The sequence below is a fragment of the Neurospora hispaniola genome (assembly GCF_033458365.1).
Source record: "Neurospora hispaniola strain FGSC 10403 chromosome Unknown B0T23scaffold_6, whole genome shotgun sequence".
Classification (NCBI taxonomy): Eukaryota; Fungi; Ascomycota; class Sordariomycetes; order Sordariales; family Sordariaceae; genus Neurospora; species Neurospora hispaniola.
In genome coordinates, this window is record NW_026944411.1 from 437,343 (window position 1) to 456,705 (window position 19,363).

General features: G+C 54.0%; 7 protein-coding genes across 7 annotated transcripts; 4 read left to right on the plus strand and 3 right to left on the minus strand.

Moving 5' to 3' along the window:
• Positions 1–413: 413 nt before the first annotated feature.
• B0T23DRAFT_383872 (uncharacterized protein) lies at positions 414–1,044 on the plus strand (the record flags this gene model as incomplete). The annotated part of the gene is made up of 1 exon (XM_062837437.1): positions 414–1,044. The coding sequence occupies exon 1, from the start codon at positions 807–809 to the stop codon at positions 1,041–1,043; it is 237 nt and encodes a 78-aa protein (XP_062690492.1). The 5' UTR covers positions 414–806.
• Positions 1,045–1,154: 110 nt separating this feature from the next.
• B0T23DRAFT_406087 (uncharacterized protein) lies at positions 1,155–2,541 on the minus strand (the record flags this gene model as incomplete). Its single annotated transcript, XM_062839080.1, has 4 exons — positions 1,155–1,349; positions 1,426–1,486; positions 1,728–2,122; positions 2,461–2,541. The coding sequence occupies 4 exons, from the start codon at positions 2,539–2,541 to the stop codon at positions 1,155–1,157; spliced, it is 732 nt and encodes a 243-aa protein (XP_062690493.1).
• Positions 2,542–3,066: 525 nt separating this feature from the next.
• B0T23DRAFT_321916 (uncharacterized protein) lies at positions 3,067–3,785 on the plus strand (the record flags this gene model as incomplete). The annotated part of the gene is made up of 3 exons (XM_062835263.1): positions 3,067–3,121; positions 3,151–3,539; positions 3,570–3,785. Coding segments are annotated over 3 exons (660 nt in total), but the record flags the coding sequence as incomplete, so codon positions are not given.
• A 996-nt stretch (positions 3,786–4,781) lies between these two features.
• On the plus strand, positions 4,782–6,800 carry B0T23DRAFT_320715 (uncharacterized protein; the record flags this gene model as incomplete). Its single annotated transcript, XM_062835184.1, has 2 exons — positions 4,782–5,271; positions 5,563–6,800. The coding sequence occupies 2 exons, from the start codon at positions 4,782–4,784 to the stop codon at positions 6,798–6,800; spliced, it is 1,728 nt and encodes a 575-aa protein (XP_062690495.1).
• Positions 6,801–7,777: 977 nt separating this feature from the next.
• On the plus strand, positions 7,778–10,832 carry B0T23DRAFT_361674 (adenine nucleotide alpha hydrolases-like protein; the record flags this gene model as incomplete). Its single annotated transcript, XM_062836290.1, has 1 exon — positions 7,778–10,832. Exon 1 carries the CDS (start codon positions 8,022–8,024, stop codon positions 10,830–10,832), a length of 2,811 nt encoding a protein of 936 aa, XP_062690496.1. The 5' UTR covers positions 7,778–8,021.
• Positions 10,833–11,414: 582 nt separating this feature from the next.
• B0T23DRAFT_320482 (Oligoxyloglucan reducing end-specific cellobiohydrolase) lies at positions 11,415–16,071 on the minus strand (the record flags this gene model as incomplete). Its single annotated transcript, XM_062835173.1, has 2 exons — positions 11,415–12,087; positions 12,158–16,071. 2 exons carry the CDS (start codon positions 16,069–16,071, stop codon positions 11,415–11,417), a joined length of 4,587 nt encoding a protein of 1,528 aa, XP_062690497.1.
• A 1,050-nt stretch (positions 16,072–17,121) lies between these two features.
• B0T23DRAFT_383881 (uncharacterized protein) lies at positions 17,122–19,308 on the minus strand. The gene is made up of 2 exons (XM_062837438.1): positions 17,694–19,308; positions 17,122–17,634 (listed from the first exon to the last, which is right to left on the minus strand). The coding sequence occupies exons 1-2, from the start codon at positions 18,972–18,974 to the stop codon at positions 17,578–17,580; spliced, it is 1,338 nt and encodes a 445-aa protein (XP_062690498.1). The 5' UTR covers positions 18,975–19,308; the 3' UTR covers positions 17,122–17,577.
• Positions 19,309–19,363: the final 55 nt, after the last annotated feature.

Below are 19,363 nucleotides of genomic sequence, written 5' to 3' on the forward strand. Positions count from 1 at the left end.
AGGCAGAATCGTATCCACGCGCCTTGGCTCGACTCTGCCAGCTTTACGACTAGGAGCAACTTTTAGTTGATAGAATGGTCTCCCCGAAGTAAAGCTCATGATGGAGCAGGTCGTATGAGAAGAAATTTCGGTGACCGGTGTCTACGACGCAATGCACAAAGCACAGCGAGTCGAGCCAATGCGATCATACCGTTCCATGCATTGAAGGTAGTGAAGGCTGGGAGATTAATCCGGGGTAAAGTGATGGAGTCCGGCCGATGCTACCGAGTATGTCGAAGAAATCTGTTTCGGGTCCGAGCGAGACCGTGGACAGCGATCCCAGATGGGCCGTGACTGTGAAAGGAAGGCAAGCAAATGATTTCTAGAAAGCGGAATTCTGGCCGGGAGCACTTCCGCCAACTGCTTCACCTCTTGAATGACAGCCTCTGGGTGTGAGCGGGGACCAAAAAGCCAGCCGTCAGCGGCCAGGCTCCAAGGCCCCCAGGCAAGCAGCTACCTATCTAGGTTAGCATTCATGTACTGTGCAGTAAGCGGTCAAGGCGGTGTGAAGATGGAACCTGGCTCAAGCGGGAGACTAGGTAGGTTGACGCTTGGGGCCTCGAGGGTACACTACACTGATGAAGCGATTGGACCCTTGAGTTGAAGTTTTTGTGTAGTTGTGGATGTGATGACGGCGTTGCTGTCTCTATCCACTGGTGCTTGCTCGAGTGTGGCATTTGAGATGTTTGGAAGACTCGGAAGGCTTGAAGGGCTTGTAGATAGAAGCCTCGTGGTTTGCCAGTTAGGCTGTAGGCAAACCTCGGGGAATGTTTGGCATGATTGCCATTTTAATTGTCACTCAGATTTGCAGTTTGAGGTCTTCGAGAATTGAGATGCTGCTTGGACAGATGGCCAGCAAGGTGCGCACGTGTTTGCAGTGCTTCGAGCGCCGAGTGTCTGAGTTGTTTCTCTCGCTAGATTTGCATGTTGATCGATTCCACTTGCAGAGCACGCGCGGGGTTGTCAGGGAAATGAGCCTCTCTCTCTCAGCTTCGTCCGCCTAGCATATTCGCCGGCAATGGAGGAAGTTGCGATTCACAAACCCTGCCGCCTGTAAAGATCCATGCAAGTCCGCAGTGCAGTACGAAAATCAGTACGAAGGCAGGAGCTGCCCGTCAAACCCGTGTTCGCATCAGAACTGAAATCTTAGACAGCCTTGGTTGTGTGAGAATCAGTGTCGACACTGCTGAGTGGTCGACATGTGCAATCTCAAGTCCAGGCTCGGATTCCGATTTGACGGCGCCCGTCGAGTTTGCCACTGCGACTGCCCAGTAGAGTTGATGGCGTTGTTGTCCAATGTGATAGGGAAACTGCCCGACGCCATCACCACAAAAAAAATAACAATAAAAAATCAAAGACACAAGATGCGGAAGGCCGGCTACATACCGCGCGGCGCTCACCTCTTTCTATCACAAACACTGGTCTCAATGGTGACGGCGCGTCTTGACTGGCAGCAGCAAATAACATTACACTATCGACCAAGTGATGATGCATCGGAGGGGCAAGTCTGGCGAGCTAGTCGTGACGGCCCCGTCGTCCGTGCCACTGCTGTAAGCCTGTGCTGCCAATACCCTCGAGATTCCGTAGTCGACGGTCACTACTAGCTGCCTGAGCCTCTAGTACTTCGTCGGTGCTTGTGTGGCCATCTCTGTCTCCATCATCGATCCAAATGTTGGGTTACAGCGTACCTGCGTGAGGTCTCCGACCGTTCCATGTGTTTTCTATCGCTGAAACCACTTGGGAACGGCGGCCGCTGGGACAGTCTTTGGCTGCCAATCGCACACCTGGCGTTGAGACGTGCATTATCACTGCCTCGCACGGGCATCAGGGCCGTTGTGGTTGCCGCATGAGGCGATTCTGAAAAGTTCGATTGAACCTCAAAAGTGCAGTAACAAGTACCTAAAACTTGCTTATTGAGTTTGCTATTTGAGCGAGTGATGACAGCGGGGATAGCTGATGCGTTGCCGGACGCCAGACCCTCAAATAACACAGACCGGGCAGATACGGGGACGGAACCGGTCGCAGCGGTGGGTCCATTTTGCGGGATCCACACATCATAATTCAAGCACGCCGACCCGATTTGCTTTGAAGCGAAGTCAAATGAACGGGAGATCCGACGGCGGAGCAGCACCATTCTCTCTTTTGTGTACCTGTCACTTTGCCATGTTTTTATTTTTATTTTTATTTTCAAAGTCGATGCGTAGAGGTATCACTTTCATTCGAAAGATCTGTCAGAGGCAGCCATTTTAGCGCAGCTGCTCAACGACAATGCACCAAACAAAACACAGGCTTGGGTTTCAGCTACTGCGTATCAAAAAGTCGTAGAGTATAGGGCATGGTGCACTACATACACCATAGCTTCATTGGCCTAATCAACCCAATCAACCTCAATTATCCCAAATCACCCCACCTTGTCCACACCATCCGACACACGGCGATACCACCGCACCTCTCTGTCGTCGTTGCTACTTCCTTGCTGGCCCGCCTTTTGCCCGTGCTCATCATTTCGCTGAAGCAGTGGCGGCGACAGGTGGGAGTTGTCTCGCGGCCCTGGTGCTAGCAGCAGTATTTGCCTGGCTCCCCGGCTCTGGCCTTGGATCCGGATGGACCCATCAACCTGGCAACCCATTTCCCTTCTCGCCCATTTTTACTACAGAGCTCTGTTACCGACAATACGCTACAACTCATGTATGACTTCGGCCGGGACCATTCAGGCTCAAATCTCGGTAATCTACACAGTACAGGCAATCTTCCCAAGCCCTTGGGCCTTCTGGACAGAAGCGGTAGACGGCGACAACTTGTTCGTCGTAGGATGAGCAGGAGCCCGTTGCGTGAGCGTCGAGTGTGTTTCTCTTGGGCTTGACCGCAGAATCAAGAGTAGCCTTGACCTACAGCTCTGCAGCTCTCTGCTACCACACAGTAATTCCTAGCTGCTCCACCATAGCTTCACCTCTGCAGGCATCGTCAGGCTCATTGTCCAGACTGTGAAGCTGCTGGGGCCCCAGGGCTTGTCTCGACATCCCCAAGTTACCGGAATACTCCCGTCTGCCGCTGGTCCGAACCCTATTTGATCTGCTTGGAGGTACTTTGCTAACCTATGATGCTCTGTAGAGGTGTCCGTGCCCAATCCCAGCTCAGCCTGGACCAATGCTCGGCCAGACAGCCAGACGCACAATCACCGTAATAAACACAGTGCGCCCGCTCACAGCTCGCGGAGGATCGGACGAACTTGGGTGGGTGCTCATCTGAAATTCCCCATTTCCAGTCGCTCGGACGAGGACGGGAACCCGGGCCTGTGGAACTGGAGCGACACAGTCGTCGTAAACATCGGAGCCATGACGCCAACCACGACGAGAAAAGAACGCACGCATTGGATGGGAGCCGAGCCTCTCAACGGGCTCTACGGCCTCCGTGACTTCTCGTTGCTCAAGCTTGGTCCTCACTCCGAGACAACCAGAGCAAGGACACAGCGAACCAGGCCCTCAGCACCCGGACTGGAGGTGAGATGACCGGCACAGGTGGTGTGGTAGTGGTCCGGAGTGTGCGAGCACTACTGCGAGCTGCTGGCTTTCACTGGGGCCGTTCATGTCCTCGGCGGCACTAGAGAGCACTTGGGCCTGCAAGATCGCTGCTCACGGTCCACGGGGAAGCTTGCGTCGAGGTACCCGTGCTGCGGTTCGCTCTGTGGTACCTTCATTCAGGCTGCTGGGATGGTGCTGCTGCTGCTTGCTCGAGTCCAGAATTAGAATAGTACCAGAATTGGACTGGCGGCTGTGCCTTTCCTCCAGACAAGCCAGAGCCCACCCACACCCACCCATCTTCTCATGTTGCCGTCCACCGTCCACCCCCCCAAAACATGAGGACATGGGTCGGGTGGACACGGTGGGTTCCTGAACTTCCCAGTCTGTACAGTTCAAGGTACAACCTGTCACCTTCAAGCGAGGCCCAGTATGCATTTCGACTAGTGTATAGTATACGTACATAGCTCTGGTACGCACAGAACACATGTACACCTCTCAGCCAAAGAACGCATAGACCGTACCCGGACAGTACATCCCGGGTGGTATGCTGGGCCCTGGTTGTCCTGGGGCGCGGTGTCGACCATCCCGGCTTGCCCAGTCTCACCAGTCGAAGCCGGTTCCTGTCCAGCGCCGTTGCATCGTCTTTTGTCCGCTGATCTCGGTGGGACTTACTTATCCTCCCAGGGTCCCCGTCTCCACGCTTCCTCTTTCCACTCTTGAGATCGGCATATCTTGTTCTTGGACGTGTGGTGTATTTATTCCTTTACTTACCGGTCTCTGCCCTCTTTTTGGATCTCGAGGTTTTGGATAACACTCCTTCGTTTCCATTTGATATTTACATCACCACTTGGTCTCAGTCAACCACTTTACCATTGGCACCAGCTCGACGACAATTCAAGCTCTCGATCCGGTTTATGTACAACGCCTTATTAATCTAGACTGCCAGCCTATCTTTTCCCCAGAGGCAACCAGTCAACACCATCATTAGCCCTTCACGGCACGAAGCAATAGTAACAACACGACGCGACATCTATATACATATATATACACACATATATACAACACTTAATATATAAACCCCCCAGACGTCAGAGGCATCTATCGATTGCCACAGTTACAAAAGCTACTACCTCTTACCTGGTTGGTACCAACGTTCGACATGCATCGACTTGGGAGGAACAAGCAGCTAATGGCAGGACAGCACTATATAATACGATCAAGATGGAAGACATCATGGCTCAGCCCTTCATCTTCTATGAATCAGACGCCAGCCCCGAGAGGCAGCAACGGCAGCACATCTTCAACCCTTTTCCCTACCAGATGAACATGCTCCCCGTTGTGCCGCCGGTGCCGTCGACGCCCATCTACTCCAGACGCAACTCGGGCTGCCTCCAGTCACCCATGCAGCACAAGCCGTTCCTCAACCTCGACAGCATTACCAGCATGCCTGTCCCTCAGGTGCTCACGCCAATGGCCTCTCCTCAGCCCATTTCCCACGCCAGACCCGCCATCAAGCTGCAAACCGAGATGGGCGACTACTGCGGCATGCCGCCAAGCCCTCCGCTGACGCGTTCCAACAGCGCTGCCAGCAGCCCGCGCAGCTGTGACTTGCTCCAGACTCCGTGCAACCCCATGGTGTCGGGAATGGACGGCCTCGAGCTCAAGCCTGCTGGTCACGAAATGAAGCCTTATTCTCCTCCTCTTACACCTGGTATGTATTTTTCTCTTTTGCGTTTCTGTTTGAGTGTGCAGTGCAGCATTCTTGGCAAGAGAGGGAAGCGAGCTGGGAAGTTGCAAGCCGAGCTTCGGTGGGTCGGAGTGGAAGCGGTGACGGGATGGATTTGTTGGCTGGCTGCAACTAATGTTTCAAGATGGAAGCGGGATGTGGAGGCTGCTGCAGCAAGGGAATCGCGGGCGGACGCCCGACTCTGATTGCCCGCGCACTGCTGGTCCGAGCACCGCATTTCTGGGCGCTGAGCTGACCAGGAACCCCAATTTTTAGTGTACCTTCCCGACCAGGCCCGCATCCAGGTGCCCATGCTCCCCTCCAATGACCTGAGCCTCAACACGCCAACCCCCACCGCCAGCGGCCTTCTTACTCCTACTCCCACCTACACCACGCTGCTCTCGCCTGCCGCGTCGCCGCTCGTGCAGCCGGCCTCCATCTTCCCGGTCCCCGTCGACGGCGTCTGTGATCCGCGCGAGCTTACCGTGGGCACTGTCAATTCCACCCTTGCTCCCGAGTACTTCCCCACCATTTACTCCCCCGACGAGGAGGACCGCGACTACTTCTCCCAAGGCATTGCCCCGCAGAGACTCGCTACCCCCTTCGACTACTCGTTCAACCCCCAGCTCACTGCTGGCCTTCCTGTCTTTGACATCCTCTCCGTCCTGACTGACATTGACTCGGAGGACGAGTCTCCCTTCACCAGCGGCTCTTGCTCCCTGGTCGAGAGCTCCCCCAGCGTTAGCAGCCGCTCGCGCTCCAGCTCCGGCGCTGCTTCGCTCGACCAGTCCAGCCTTTTCTGCGACGAACTTGAGGACATGCACGACATTGAGTCGGTTGAGGACGACTGCTGCTCCGATAGCGAGGCCCGCCCCAGCAAGAGGGCAAGGCACGCACGCAAGTCCACCATGGACGTCGCTGCCGACAACCAGACCGCCAGCACCGAGAAGCAGGCCCCGGTCAGCGAACACACCCAGCAGGCAGCCAGCGCCGAGGCTGAAAGCAACAACACCGAGTCCAACGCGACCACCGAATCCTCGGTCGAGGCTGGCGAGCAGGCGTCGACGCCGCTCCCGGTGCCCACCAACCGCCGCGGCCGCAAGCAGTCCTTGACCGAAGACCCTTCCAAGACCTTCAAGTGTGACATTTGCAACCGTCGTTTCCGCCGCCAGGAGCACCTCAAGCGTCACCACCGGTCTTTGCACACTCAGGACAAGCCTTTCGAGTGCGGCGAGTGTGGCAAGAAGTTTTCTCGTTCCGACAATCTGTCTCAGCATGCCCGTACCCATGGCTCTGGCTCGCTTGTCATGGACTTGATCAACGACCCCGAACTGATGGGCATGCACCACCCCGGTTTCATCCATCATCCGATGATGGGTCCAGCCCTCACCAGCGAGGACTGCCACACTTTTGGCAAGGTCCTCTTCCAGGTTGCTTCCGAGGTTCCAGGCAGCGGCAGCGAGTCATCGGACGACAGCGATGTCAACAAGAAGAAGCGGAGGAGAGGCGAGTGAATAGCCTTCACTGCGCTAATCTAAACCCGCTTGTTCACTTCTTCGCACACTCTTCCCCATTAACGACGGTCTTCGCAGTGGAACGGAGCCGGCGTTATTGATGTTAGACATGAACCATTACGAGATTCATTGGCCGAAATACCCCCACCATCGGCGCTTTCAAGGGTCAAAAGAATTTGAAAGAGAGAGAGAGAGAGAAAGAGAAAGAATACCCCCTCGATGTTTGTTACGAACGATGGATGCGCAATATCGGACGCCCATTCACCATGCCTTTAGAAAAGGTTGGAACATAAAAGGGCGTTATAGGTATTGCAAGATTCCCCCGGGTTTTGAGTTTTGATCGATTGGAGGAGGACAGCAGTCTCTGTCTTAGGCGCACACAGCTAGTTGCTTTGGAGTTTACACATACTCCTTATTAGTTTTGTTACACTTTGATGTTTCCGGACATTTTAATCGTTCGGTGGACGAAGCAGCTGGCTCAGCCGTCCACCGCGCATGCTTCCTTCATACTTTTTTTTTCTTCTTCTTAACAAAAGGCTGTTGTTTCCTCCTCCACATCATACTCATGGTATCCTCGGTTTGCAGGATAGGACTGTATCGTCGTTAGCTTAGCATCACAAAGACTCGGGCCACTTGGTCATGAGAAAAGAATAAAGGCATCTAGAAATGCACATTTAAATAAGTCTTGCTTCCTTTGCATCCTCTGGTGAATTCTCAAATACTGGTCAATTTCTCTTGCGGTTAGAAATTTCGAGGGTCTCGCGTCTAGTCCAGCTCGTAGATGCGCTCAGCGTGACTTGACAGCCAAGTTACCTACCTTCAATTAGTGGTATACCTACGAAATTCTCTAAATGCACCAAATAAGTGATTTGATCAAGTACCGCTCTATCGCAGCGTGGCCTGAGTGGGGTCCCCACTGGAGTTGCAGTGCGTGAAGTTTGATAGTTGACCAGACGATAAAACCATCTCGACGAATATTTCTACGTTGACAATTGATTCATTCAAACATAAGGAGGCTTTACTAGTTACCCATCTCGGCGGCTCGTGCTGGACCCACGTTACCATCAAAAGTCACACATCCCAGGGTCCTAGGCTGTCGTCACCTCAGTAGCAGGACGACTGACCGAAATCACCATTAGCTGCTTGTGTCCAATACTCGACGGAAAGAGCACAAGAAGCAGGGAAACACATGCACAGTCAGGTCTAGCATCAAATCAGCGCATGATGGCTACCCCCGCGGCTCCTCCTCCAGCTCAAGGAGGACGGCTGAACGTCATCGCCCTCATCTCCGGTGGCAAAGACAGCTTCTTCTCCCTCCTCCACTGCCTTGCTCACGGCCATCGAGTGGTAGCTCTAGCAAATCTACACCCACCAGAAACCAATGAACACGAAGATATACAGCAAGAAGAAGAAGAAGACGAAGATCTAAACAGCTTCATGTATCAAACCGTCGGCCACCAACTGATCCCCTTGTACGCCGAGGCCACGGGCATTCCGCTGTACCGCCAGCCCATTCTCGGGGGGGCCACACAGGGGAAGGATTATTCGCATTTTTCGACGGCGGTTGCTGTCCAAGGTGAAGGGGACAACAATGCGAAAGCGAAACAAGTGAAAGACGACGACGAAACAGAATCCATGATCCCCCTCCTCCTCGCCATCAAGCGCGCCCACCCCGAAGCCAACGCCATCTGCGCCGGCGCCATCCTCAGCACCTACCAGCGCACGCGCGTCGAGTCGGTAGCCGTCCGCTTGGGCCTGACGCCTTTGGCCTTTCTGTGGAAGTTCCCTATCCTGCCCGTCCCACAACATTTGGCTGGTGGAGACGTTGCAACCACGGACGCGCAACTCCTAGATGACATGGCCGCCGCGGGCATGGAAGCGCGCATCATCAAGGTAGCCAGTGGCGGACTGGACGACTCCTTCCTCTGGACCAACGTCGCGGATCGATTGGGAAAGGAGAGGATCGCGAGGAGTATGCGGCGGTTCGGGACGGCGTCGGAGAAGGGCGCAGTGATTGGGGAGGGAGGAGAGTTCGAGACGTTGGTGTTGGATGGGCCGCGACAGCTGTTTCGGAAGAGGATCATGGTGGAGGAGAAAGATAGGAGGGTTGTTAGAGAGGGAGGAGGGTGTGCTTGGTTGAGTTTTAGAAGTGCAAAGTTGGAGGATAAAGAAGTCACCGTGGCGGCTTCTGATGAGGAGAAGAGTGATACTGGAAAAATCAGGATCCCAGATTTGTTGGATGCTAGGTTTGTGGGGGTGTTGGAGGGTTTGAACACGAGTGCTTCCGCTGGCGAGGAGGAAGCTCGAAAGCTTCTGGCTCTGCTCAGCTTGGAACCTCAACACAGCTTCTCGAAGCAAGAAGGTACATTTCAGCTTGGACTGCCTCAGAGTCTCAACGACAGCAAACTACAACAATGGTGCTTCTTCGGCAATGCTTCTTTCTCCGCTGGTAGCAGCAACACGGTCGAGACAGAAACATCCTCGCTCGTTTCTCAAATTCGCCAACGACTTCAGCAATCCAACCTCACTCCATCCGCCATTCTCACCTCCACGATTCTCCTCCGTCACATGGCCGACTTCCCTACCGTCAACTCCATCTACGGTGCCCTCTTTGATTCGCCCAACCCTCCTTCACGAGTCTGTGTTGCTTGCAGTGACTCCCTATCCGCCTTCACTAACAACAATGGCAGCATCAGCATCGCTATCTACCTCACCGTGCACACCGGCTTCACCAACAAATCCACAACCGACCGGCGCCGACAAGGTCTTCACGTGCAATCCCGCTCATACTGGGCTCCTGCCAATATTGGACCATATAGCCAAGCCATTTCAATTCCGTTGGCCAGTCTATCATCTTTTTCAAAGCCCTCAAACTCAACTGGCGGCAACCATGATGACGGTAACGGTGGTCCACGACTAGTTACTATCGCGGGTCAAATCCCCCTTGTACCCGCCACCATGGCCCTGCCTCCTGCGGAATCAGAGCAGCAGCGACAGGCACTAAACACCCAACTCGCCCTCTCACTCCAACACCTCTGGCGCATCGGCCTCGAAGTTGGCGTGCAATGGTGGACTAGCGCCGTGGCTTATTTCCCCGCGGCCACCACCACCGACTCCTCCTTTTCGATGCCCATGAGCGAAAAGGCCAGACTGGCTTACAAGACGTGGCAATCTGCCCATCAGTGGTCTTCCAAGGTCGCATCAGACGAGGACTCTGACGCTAACTCAGACTCTGACGACGACGACTCCTCCAACGGCCCCGACCTCTGGGACAGAAAATTCAATCCCCGGTATATGTCCTTTGCTGTCACCTCCACAGAAGAGTCCTCCTCCTCGGAACCAAAGCTACCGGATTGGAGTGTCCTCTCTAAAAATAACAGCAAGGACGAAAAGAAGAGGAGGAGGACAATCCCACCCTTCTTTGCTGCACAAGTCGCCGAGCTCCCTCGCTCTGCGGGCGTCGAGTGGCACGCGCATCTGGGCGTCGCCAAGGCTGGGTCAAAGAGTGTAACGGTTTTGGAGAGCTTTCAGGCAAATATAAGCGATGACGGTACTGGTAAAGAGAGAGTGGTGGAGGTCCACCAGACTGTTGTCCGTTCTCCTGCCTCCACGTCTGAGCAAGACGACGACGATGACGATATGGACAATGATGATGATGACAAGGGAGTCAAAAATGGAGCATCAGGCCGACGACCCGCTCTCCTGCAGACTATTATGGTGGAAAGGTACATGGGTCGGAGTTCACCCCCCTCATCATCTTTGTCTTCGCCTTCGTCTTCGTTTGCCGCAGTCGATGAGCTTGCGTGGTTGTCTACTAGTCGGTTGATCAACCAGGGACACGGAGAGCCCGACAAGGAAAGGGGTGGCCCATCTGTCATGGTGCGTTATGTGGATGTCAGCCTTTCTGCCGCCGCCGCCCTTGGTGGTGGTGGTGGAGGTGTGTCCGTAGCCGTGGTGCCGTGCGCGTCGCTTTGGGATGCTTATGGGGAAAGACTGGCTTCTGTGACGATTTACCAAAGTGTATTTGAATGAATGAGTGGTATGAAGGGCGGGTACGACTTCTGGAGTCTGAGGGTGGGTACATTTGACTGCACTTGCCTCGGGGACTTGAACCAGAAAGAAGACATGGAAATAACACATTATCATGTCAATGTTGATACTTACATCTTATCAAACGAACACCTACTCTGATCCAATTCACTCATTACAACCCTTCATCCTTTTTCCCCCCAGCCCCATCCCAACACATTATTCAAAGTCTTTCCAAACCAGCAACTCTGACGTCTGAGGAAAGAGGTCAAAGGAGCAGAGATACTTGTCCTTCGACTATGTAACGATAAAACCAGCGCCACAGCGTAAGAAGGTGAATGAAATGAAGGCAGTTTCATGATCTACATGTTCGCATCGCATCGCATCATCACATCGTATCTATACAGGAGTATTCAGCCAACCACCACAACTTGACCACGGCAGTCATCCGTCCACGCTTCCCTCTCATGTGTCACGAATTTCTAAGCCAGCCATACATCTCCCCATCTCTTCGACTAACCCAAATCACCACCGTATCGTTTTCCACACCAAGAAACCTCCTTCACGCCCGAGACAATTCACACCTCAAACCTCCTCATCACTCTCCTCCCCCAACAACTCTCCCTCGTCCTCATCCACGATAGTATAATCGCCTCTCCCCCTTGCAAAGCTATCCCTGGTCCTGAACGTCCTCGACGCGCCGCCACCGTCCAGCCGGCTCCAGCCACCTCTCCCGCCGCCACCGCCTCCGATACCCCATCTCTCCGCCGTGCTCTTGGCTGTCCTCCACAGGGCTCCCAAAACAAGCGGCATAGCGCCCGCCAGCGCCACCACCGCGCTGAGAGCGATGACGGGGTACTTGACCCAGGGCCTATCGGCATCGAAGAACTCCATGGTGGACGCCCCTTGCTCGCCGAGACGGATTTGGCCAAACTTTCCATCCCAGTGGCGGTAGACCCACCAGCCGATGGCGGAGGCGGCGGCCACGGGGAGGACGACGGCGAAGAAGATGGCAATACCCGAGACGCGGTGTTTGCGCTCAAAGTCGTCCTCGTGGCCCGGGCACGGGTGGACGGCCGCCTGTTTCTCGAAGTCCAGGCCGCCTTGGCAGGTGGTGAGCGGGATACGGCGGAAGCCGGTGGGCTCGTAGTACTCGATCTCGTCGGGATGTTCTTTGCACCAGAGCTTGTGGTCTTTGGGCTTGAGGCCGCTGACGAGGGAGCATTGGCCGTGGTTGTCGAGTTCATAGTTAAAGTCGCTGTAGAATCGTCCGCGTTAGCAATCTGAAGGGTTCAGGAAGGGGAATAAGCAGGGGTGAGAATACTAACCATTCAAAGTCCGACCTGGTGCAGGTGCAGTTTTGCCTGCTGTACAGCGGATCCAACCTGAAATCGTTGAAACACTTCAAGCCAGGCTTTTTGCGCAGATACTGAGAAACATGTCCAAACAAACATCCGTCAGGCTGGAGCGGGTGTTTCGGGGAAAAGATCTGGTAGTCGGACTTGCTGAGGTTCTCTGGATCGTACTTGCACACATGGTCGGTAAACTTGGTGAAGTCAATCTTGGTGGTGAACAGACCGTCGCTGTTCTCACCCCAAATCAAGAAATTTTGCGAGTTGCCGGAGCGCGTTGTAGTAAGATCCCAGATATCAACCTTCTCCTTGGAGAAAGTGTGCTTCTTCCAAGTAGCACCCTGGTCAAGAGAGTACTCGAGCGTGTCCGTCTTCTGTCCCCTGATAGGAACGAGGACGATGATAGAGCCCTGATCACCCAAGGCCCAGTTCCATCTGCCCTTCTTGACCCGCTTCCAGGTGATACCGGCATCTGTAGTCATGAAAGTGTCGGCATCCTTGATCGATCCGAGGGAGTCGCCCACGTTACCCCATCCAAACATGACGCCCACGGCACCCTCAGATGAGTACGTCTTACCACGATCCCTGCGCTGGGTGTAACCCTGAATATGAAGTGCGCATTTCTCAGTACCGCTGGACGAGCACGGGAACTTGCCAAATTCGTCCTTTTTAGGAGTAGGAAGGAACGCCCACTGGGCGCCGTCGTTATGCGTAATCTTGGTCTGAAGTTTCTTGGGCGCGCTGCTCTTCGCGTCTGGATTGGCGACCACGTTGACGAGAGCAACACCTTCCAAACCAACCATCTTCTCAAAATCGACGTAGAAGTACTGGTCGCAGTTGACGTTCTTCACGCTGACAACGTACGATGTACCGTTGGAGTTGCTCTTCAGGATTGTACCAAGACTCTTATCACCCTCCATCCTGGTTGCCACAAAGAGATTGACGGCATGGGTTGAGCTGTCCAAGACAGTATATGCGTGTTGGTGAGGGACTTCAAACCCAAAGGGGAATTTCGCTTCGGAGTAGAGACTGCCGTCAAGAGAAGCGTACGCCCGCAGCGTCTTCTTTTCCGTATCTTCCGTCGCAACAACGATGAACTCTGCCATGGTGGCGAATTCTTTGGCCTCCTTCAGGCGTACTCTCTCATCCTGGTTGAACCAGTCGTTGGATGAGACAAGCTGCAGGGCGCTGTCGTTGTCACCTTCCTTCTCGTGCTTGAGACAGAGAATCTGCTCCAAAGCGCGGTTCGCAAACTTGCGCCCGTAAGCCTCCGCTCCCGTAAATTCACACCGGTAGACATCGCGGGCCAGGGTTTCCCAACGTTCTCCGTCTTTGGTGCCGTATGCAACCCGATAGCAGTCGTTCTTGCTTTCGCACTTCTTCCCTAGCCAGATGAGCCAGTTCGGCTTGTCAGGATGGAAGATAAGCGGGAAGATGCCGTTGGCGGCAGCCTCAAAATCGGCGGGTTGCGGCACCTCGAAAGTGCGGAAGCGTTTACCACGATCAGGCGTGTAGATCAGCTTCTTGCCTTCGGTAAGGAAGAAGACCCAATCCTTGACAGTAGGATGGGGAACAATGCTGATGATTTCATCGTCCTTGAAGAAATCTACCTTGTCCCATTTCTTGCCGTGATCTGTGGTCCTCCAGATAGGACCAACCTTTGGCCCTGAATCATCAACTGTGCGGTTCATCCCTCTCATGATGATGGTCTCGCTGGAATCGCTACTAGACTCGCCTCTTTCGAGGTAGTGCTTCTCCCAATGGGTCCAGTGGCCAAATTTGCCCTTGGTGTCGACCTGCTGGAGCTCACCCGTAGCCTCATCTGGTGGGGCACCGATGCCATCACCACACGACCGCTCGACATCCTTATACTTATCCTTTGTCTCCTTTGTATCCTTGCAGGTGTTGCCGGGAATCTTGCGGTACCCCGAGGTGCCCAGGAATTTACCATTTCTATCACCCTCCCTGCAAGCGCCCTCTGGGATGGGAATGGGTCCTCTAGACACACAAATGCCCTTGTCGTTTCGCTCAAAGTTGTAATCGCACTCGTAATCCTGGTCTGTGCAATCACAGTCTTTGGTCTCCACCTCCGCGAGCTTGAACTCTTTCTTGAGGAAGCACTTGGCATCTTTCTTGCGGCGGGGATAGGTCTGAGTGTGTCCCATGATGCAAGTAGGCTCTCCGTCCTTGTCAACTCGGGCATGCCACTCCTCCATATCGCTTTCCTTGCAGGTAGCTTCGTGGAGGCCCTCAAAGTCGATATGGATTACGTGCCAGGCACCCTTAGCCTTGCCAATAAGCACGAACTGAAGGACAGTCGAATCAGGGGTGGTTGTGAGGATCCAAGGCTGTATCTTCAGATCGTTGGGCAGCTTCTCATCAACCCAGTTCTCTCCATGGTCAAGTGAGTAGCTGATTTCTGAGATGTCTTCCTCCTTTGAATCGCGAACAGCCACAAGGATAGATCCTTGATCTCCGAATTCGTACTTGTGTGGCCCCTTCAGTGCCTTCTTCCAAGTCTTGCCGGCATCATCAGAGACATAGAGATTGGCATCCTCCCAGTAGTCCCCGAGGTAATCACCAGTGTTGCCATTGGCCATGACCAGACCGGGTGCCGGGCTTGAAAAGACACGACCGACGTTGTTAAGTTCGGTGACCGAGTGAAGATGAATTCTCTTGCCGTCCGCGGTAACCTTGTCGAAAGTTCGACCATCATCGAAGGTGATCTCTGACACGAGTTTCTTTTTGGTGCTAGGCTTCTCGTCCACGTCCTTGCCGTTATCCACTTTATTGACCAGGAAGATGCCCTGAATGCCGGCAATCTTCTCGAAATCGACGTGGCCAAACATGTTGAGGTTGGTATATTCGAGATTCTCGCTGAAATACGTGCCATCGTAGTTACTGGTAAACATGATACCCATCGGTGCCGATTTTGAGCCTGTCATGACGTTCAGCTGGATGCTGTAGTTTGTGCTTTCCAGAACAGTATAGGCTTCTTGAACAATCTTGTGATCGTGTTCATCATGCGCGTTGGGGAACATGGCCCGCTGCCACTTCTTGGTATCGGTGGAGATAAAGAGCGCCATTTCGTCGGTGTTGGCGGATGTCGTAGCCACCATGAAGTACCTCTTCACAGCGGCCACATTGACGACACCACGTACGGGCTTATCACCGGCTAGGTTTGGCTCGAACTCTTGGATGTTCCCCTCCTTATCAGCCTTGAAAAAGTCGTCCGAGATGACCAGGCGCCGATCCTCTGAGAAGATCGAATCGACGCCCATGATGATGCAAAGGATGCGATCCTTGTCGAGGTCCGAGTCGCCAGTCGTAAATACGGGAGAAGACTTTGCCCACCAGCAGCCAAGGGTATCAGGACGGAGAGGTTTGGCAGGGGTTTCGAAGTCATCGATTGTGTAAAGAGACACTTCCTCGCAGAGGAAGCCGAGGCAGTGTAGACCGTTGAAGATAATGCGGTCGGGATCCGTAGCATGGAAGTGCAGGATATCGTACCGCTCTGTGTCCCACGCAGCATCGACTTCGAACGTCTTCCACGTCTTGCCTTGGTCCGTAGTGCGGTAGTGTTTTCTTTCATCAGTGATTGCGAACGCCCGCTTCGGATCGAAGTCGTGCATATATAGCCGAGCGACCTTGCCGTCTGGAATGTCCTTGACCACGGACCATGTTGCGCCTGCGTCATCGGAGCGCCAGAGGTTGGACTTGTGAGGGTCATGAAACAGAATAGTATCGGACCCTTCGAAGTAGTTGAGATTGCTGGGCTGAGTATCCAGCTTGGTTGTCTTGAAGGTTGGGTGGTCCTTGGCTAGGAGGGGTGCTGCCCAAAGGGCAGACGCCAGCAAGGCCGCCGCCTGCAGAGCTCCCCTGACCCTCATGATTCGGGGCTTCTAGGTCCGGCAAACATGAAGCGGGAACTCGATGACTGGGATCGTGGAAGCGTCGCCAGGTGTTCTATTTTGCGTTGCGGTTCGACAAACTAAGCGGACGGTTGGTTGGGTAGCTGGCGATGCTGTCGTCGAGATATCTGTTGCGCGCGGAAAGTCAACATCCAAGCTAGCTACTTAAGGTGGGTCAGAGAGGGGCATCGCCGTAACGCTGTCAGGCAGTCGGGGGCTGTGTCACCTACGGATAGCAAAACGGCGATCGGTACGCAGCAGTGGGATGAAAAGTTAGGTATACGAAGCTCTACTGGTAGTAGTTGATTGCGAAAGCCTGGTACTGCATATGACAAGAAGACGGATGGGACGAGAATGTGGTCCTGACTAGTGTGAAGCAACTTGTCTGTGCTGTCCTGTTGCCTGTCTCGCCTGTGCCGCAAGCTGAGACGCCTGCTTGTCAGTTTGGGGAGCGGCTCGCCACAAGTTCGGATAGCAGTCGGGGGAGGATCGGGCCCCATCACGCCCGGTTCGCGCCACTTCCCTTTGGCCTCCGCGTCAGCCTTTCATCCGTTGGTTCCATGTTGCAGATCGCGCAGCGGAGCGCTTCTCCATCCTGGAATTCCACTGCGATTAGAACCTTCAGTACTTACACAACGGAATCGTTGGAAGCAACGGAAGAAGTAGGTGGAAGGGAAGCTCCAACGGCCCGCACAGCGCTTTCAGGCCCAACGAGCATTGAGACGGATCCCGTCTTTTGGGCGCTCCGACCTAGGTGGACACCCTACTCCAGGCATCCGGAATACCACCACCACCACCATACCTCCTCTACTTGTATCACTCAGCCAAAAACACGAGAATCGAATCCAGTAAACAGCCAGCCGCCAAATATGTACAACTCCATCACAGTTTTCATCCTTTGTCTTCTCTACCATTCGATCCGTTCCTCCATAGTTCTCGCACGGTTACACAATCACAATGGTAAAGCATAGGTTATACAACAAAAGACTTCATCGGGAACCAACTCTGGAAAGGGGAGGGAGAGAGACCAAAAAAAAAAAAAAAAAAAAAGTTTGTAAATCGCGATCAAAACCAGAACTTCATTGATTTTCCTCCCTCAGGTACACTACATCGTACGCTGCATGGAGCTGAGCCGGGTGAGCCGCCAAAAGCTTCTGGTTTTCTAACTACGTACCCAAGTCTCATGTCTCCATCCATCCAAAATGCCCAACCAGCAAGTAGCAAATATACACATCTAAGAACATGAAGAACTGTCACCCAAATTCGGCGAAACTCTCTATAGCCCTACCCTCTTTCTAGATTGTCAAGGCTGGCCGAGCAAAAAACGAATAAAAACCCCCCCAAAGTGATGATATAAAAGGACCCCGGTCACTCTGCTGCCTAGGCTGGCACAGAACGACGAGGTAAAGAAATCTAGCATATACATATATATGTAAACCACCCAAACCCATTTCACGTCTCATCACATCTTCATACTGACCACATTTAATCGCCACGGGGCTTAAGGACAACGGTAGCAGTGCCACCCTCACTGAGGCCAACCTATCCAACCTGTTAGTAATTTGCGGCATCGTAAGGGGCAAAAAGTTTGCAAAACATACCGTGCAGCCATTGCTGCCAGAGTATTTGCCGTTCTTGAGCCAGCACTCTCCAGAAATATCACCCTGGATCTCCATGTCGAAGTTGAGGATGGCGTTGGTAGTGGGGGCGTTGGGGAAGATGGAGATATAAGTAACGCCATCGTCACTCTTGCCAACACCAACGTTGACAGGCGCCCAGTTACCGGCGCAGTCGGGGCAGGACTTGGAATTCCAGGTGCAAGCATCGTCGACAGGAATGCCCATGTTGTTGACATAGTACTGAGCGGTGGTGGACTGGCCCTTCCACTTGTAGTAGGAAGAAGACACAGGGTTGGTGAGAGGGTACTGGCCGCCGGGGTTGGTCTCGAGAGGAATGACCATGGCCTCGTTGCCGGGATAGTCGGTACGGCAGATGGCAGCGCTCTTGGGGAGCATGTTCTTGACATAAACACCGCCGGCACCCTGCTCGCAAAGGGTAGGGTGGCTCGCACGCGTGAGCTCAAGGAAGCCGTCGCTGTTGCAGTAGAGACCACCGATAGACTGACCAGTGGCACCTTGGGAGTCCTCAGGCCACTGAGTCTTCTGGTAGCCCGGAGGGCAGGCATACGAGCACAGCATGCCCGGCTGGCATGGGCCGCTGATTGGCTGCTCGTAGTTGTTGATGGCCACGCCCTTCATGAGCTTGCCAATCTTGGCAAGAGTGGTCCATCCAGACAAGTTGAGCCAGTCAACGCCGAGGGCGCCGTAATCGCTGGGAAAATGATCGCATCTGATCTTACCGCTGGGGAACTCGCTGTCAAGTCCACCGCCAGAGAGGTTCTCAGAAGCCGCCGACGAGGTGGCAGCGGGGGGCTCGCTGGAGGTCGAGCTGGGAATGGGGCTCGAGGAGGTGGTCGGGATGCTCGAAGTGGTGGACGATGAGGTAGACGTGGACGTAGACGTGGACGTGGGCGTAGAGCTAGTCAGCTCGAGAAACAGGGCACCGCCAGGGATGCTAGCCTTCGAGGTCGAGACAACGGGCGGGGGGGCGACGAACGAAGGCTTGGATGAGCCAAGGACGACATAATCACCCTCCTTGATGCCCTTCTCCGCCTCATTGACATCGACCTTCTTGCCGTCTAGGACATACTCGACGACAGTGGGGCCCTGAACGACCTCAGTGACCACGACAGTACCATCGGCGCGCTTGTCAATACCGGCGTGAGCGTGCTTCTTGGCGTGATGGTGACCGTGGTGGTTGTGAGGCTGGGCGACGACGCCGGAAACGGCGGCCGCGAGGGCGAGTCCAATAACTCCCTTCATTTTCGCTGTTTTTGAAGCGGAATGATGTTGTCGAGGACAGGGTTTCTGGTGTTTGTGTAACGGCTTTTATTTACAGGAAAGTGAATGCTTGCTAATCATCGACCGTCCCTGTCAGTCTTTGTTTTCCAACTTGGATACTGCCCGGGCTGGCGCTGAACCCTTCGTGGATCTCTTTGAGGCGAACAAGACGAAAAAAATAAAGGCTGATCTCGATAAAAGATCACCATTGTCTGAGATCATCCACAAGGCACACCTGGTCCCTTCCGCGCCGTAGTGTGGATTGAGGTTGAACATTTTGCAGAGCTACTCACCTGCTGGTCTGGATGGGCGTCTGTACTCGACAACAGCCTGATCCGAATTTCTAAAAGAGTGACACCGCTGTTGTTCCA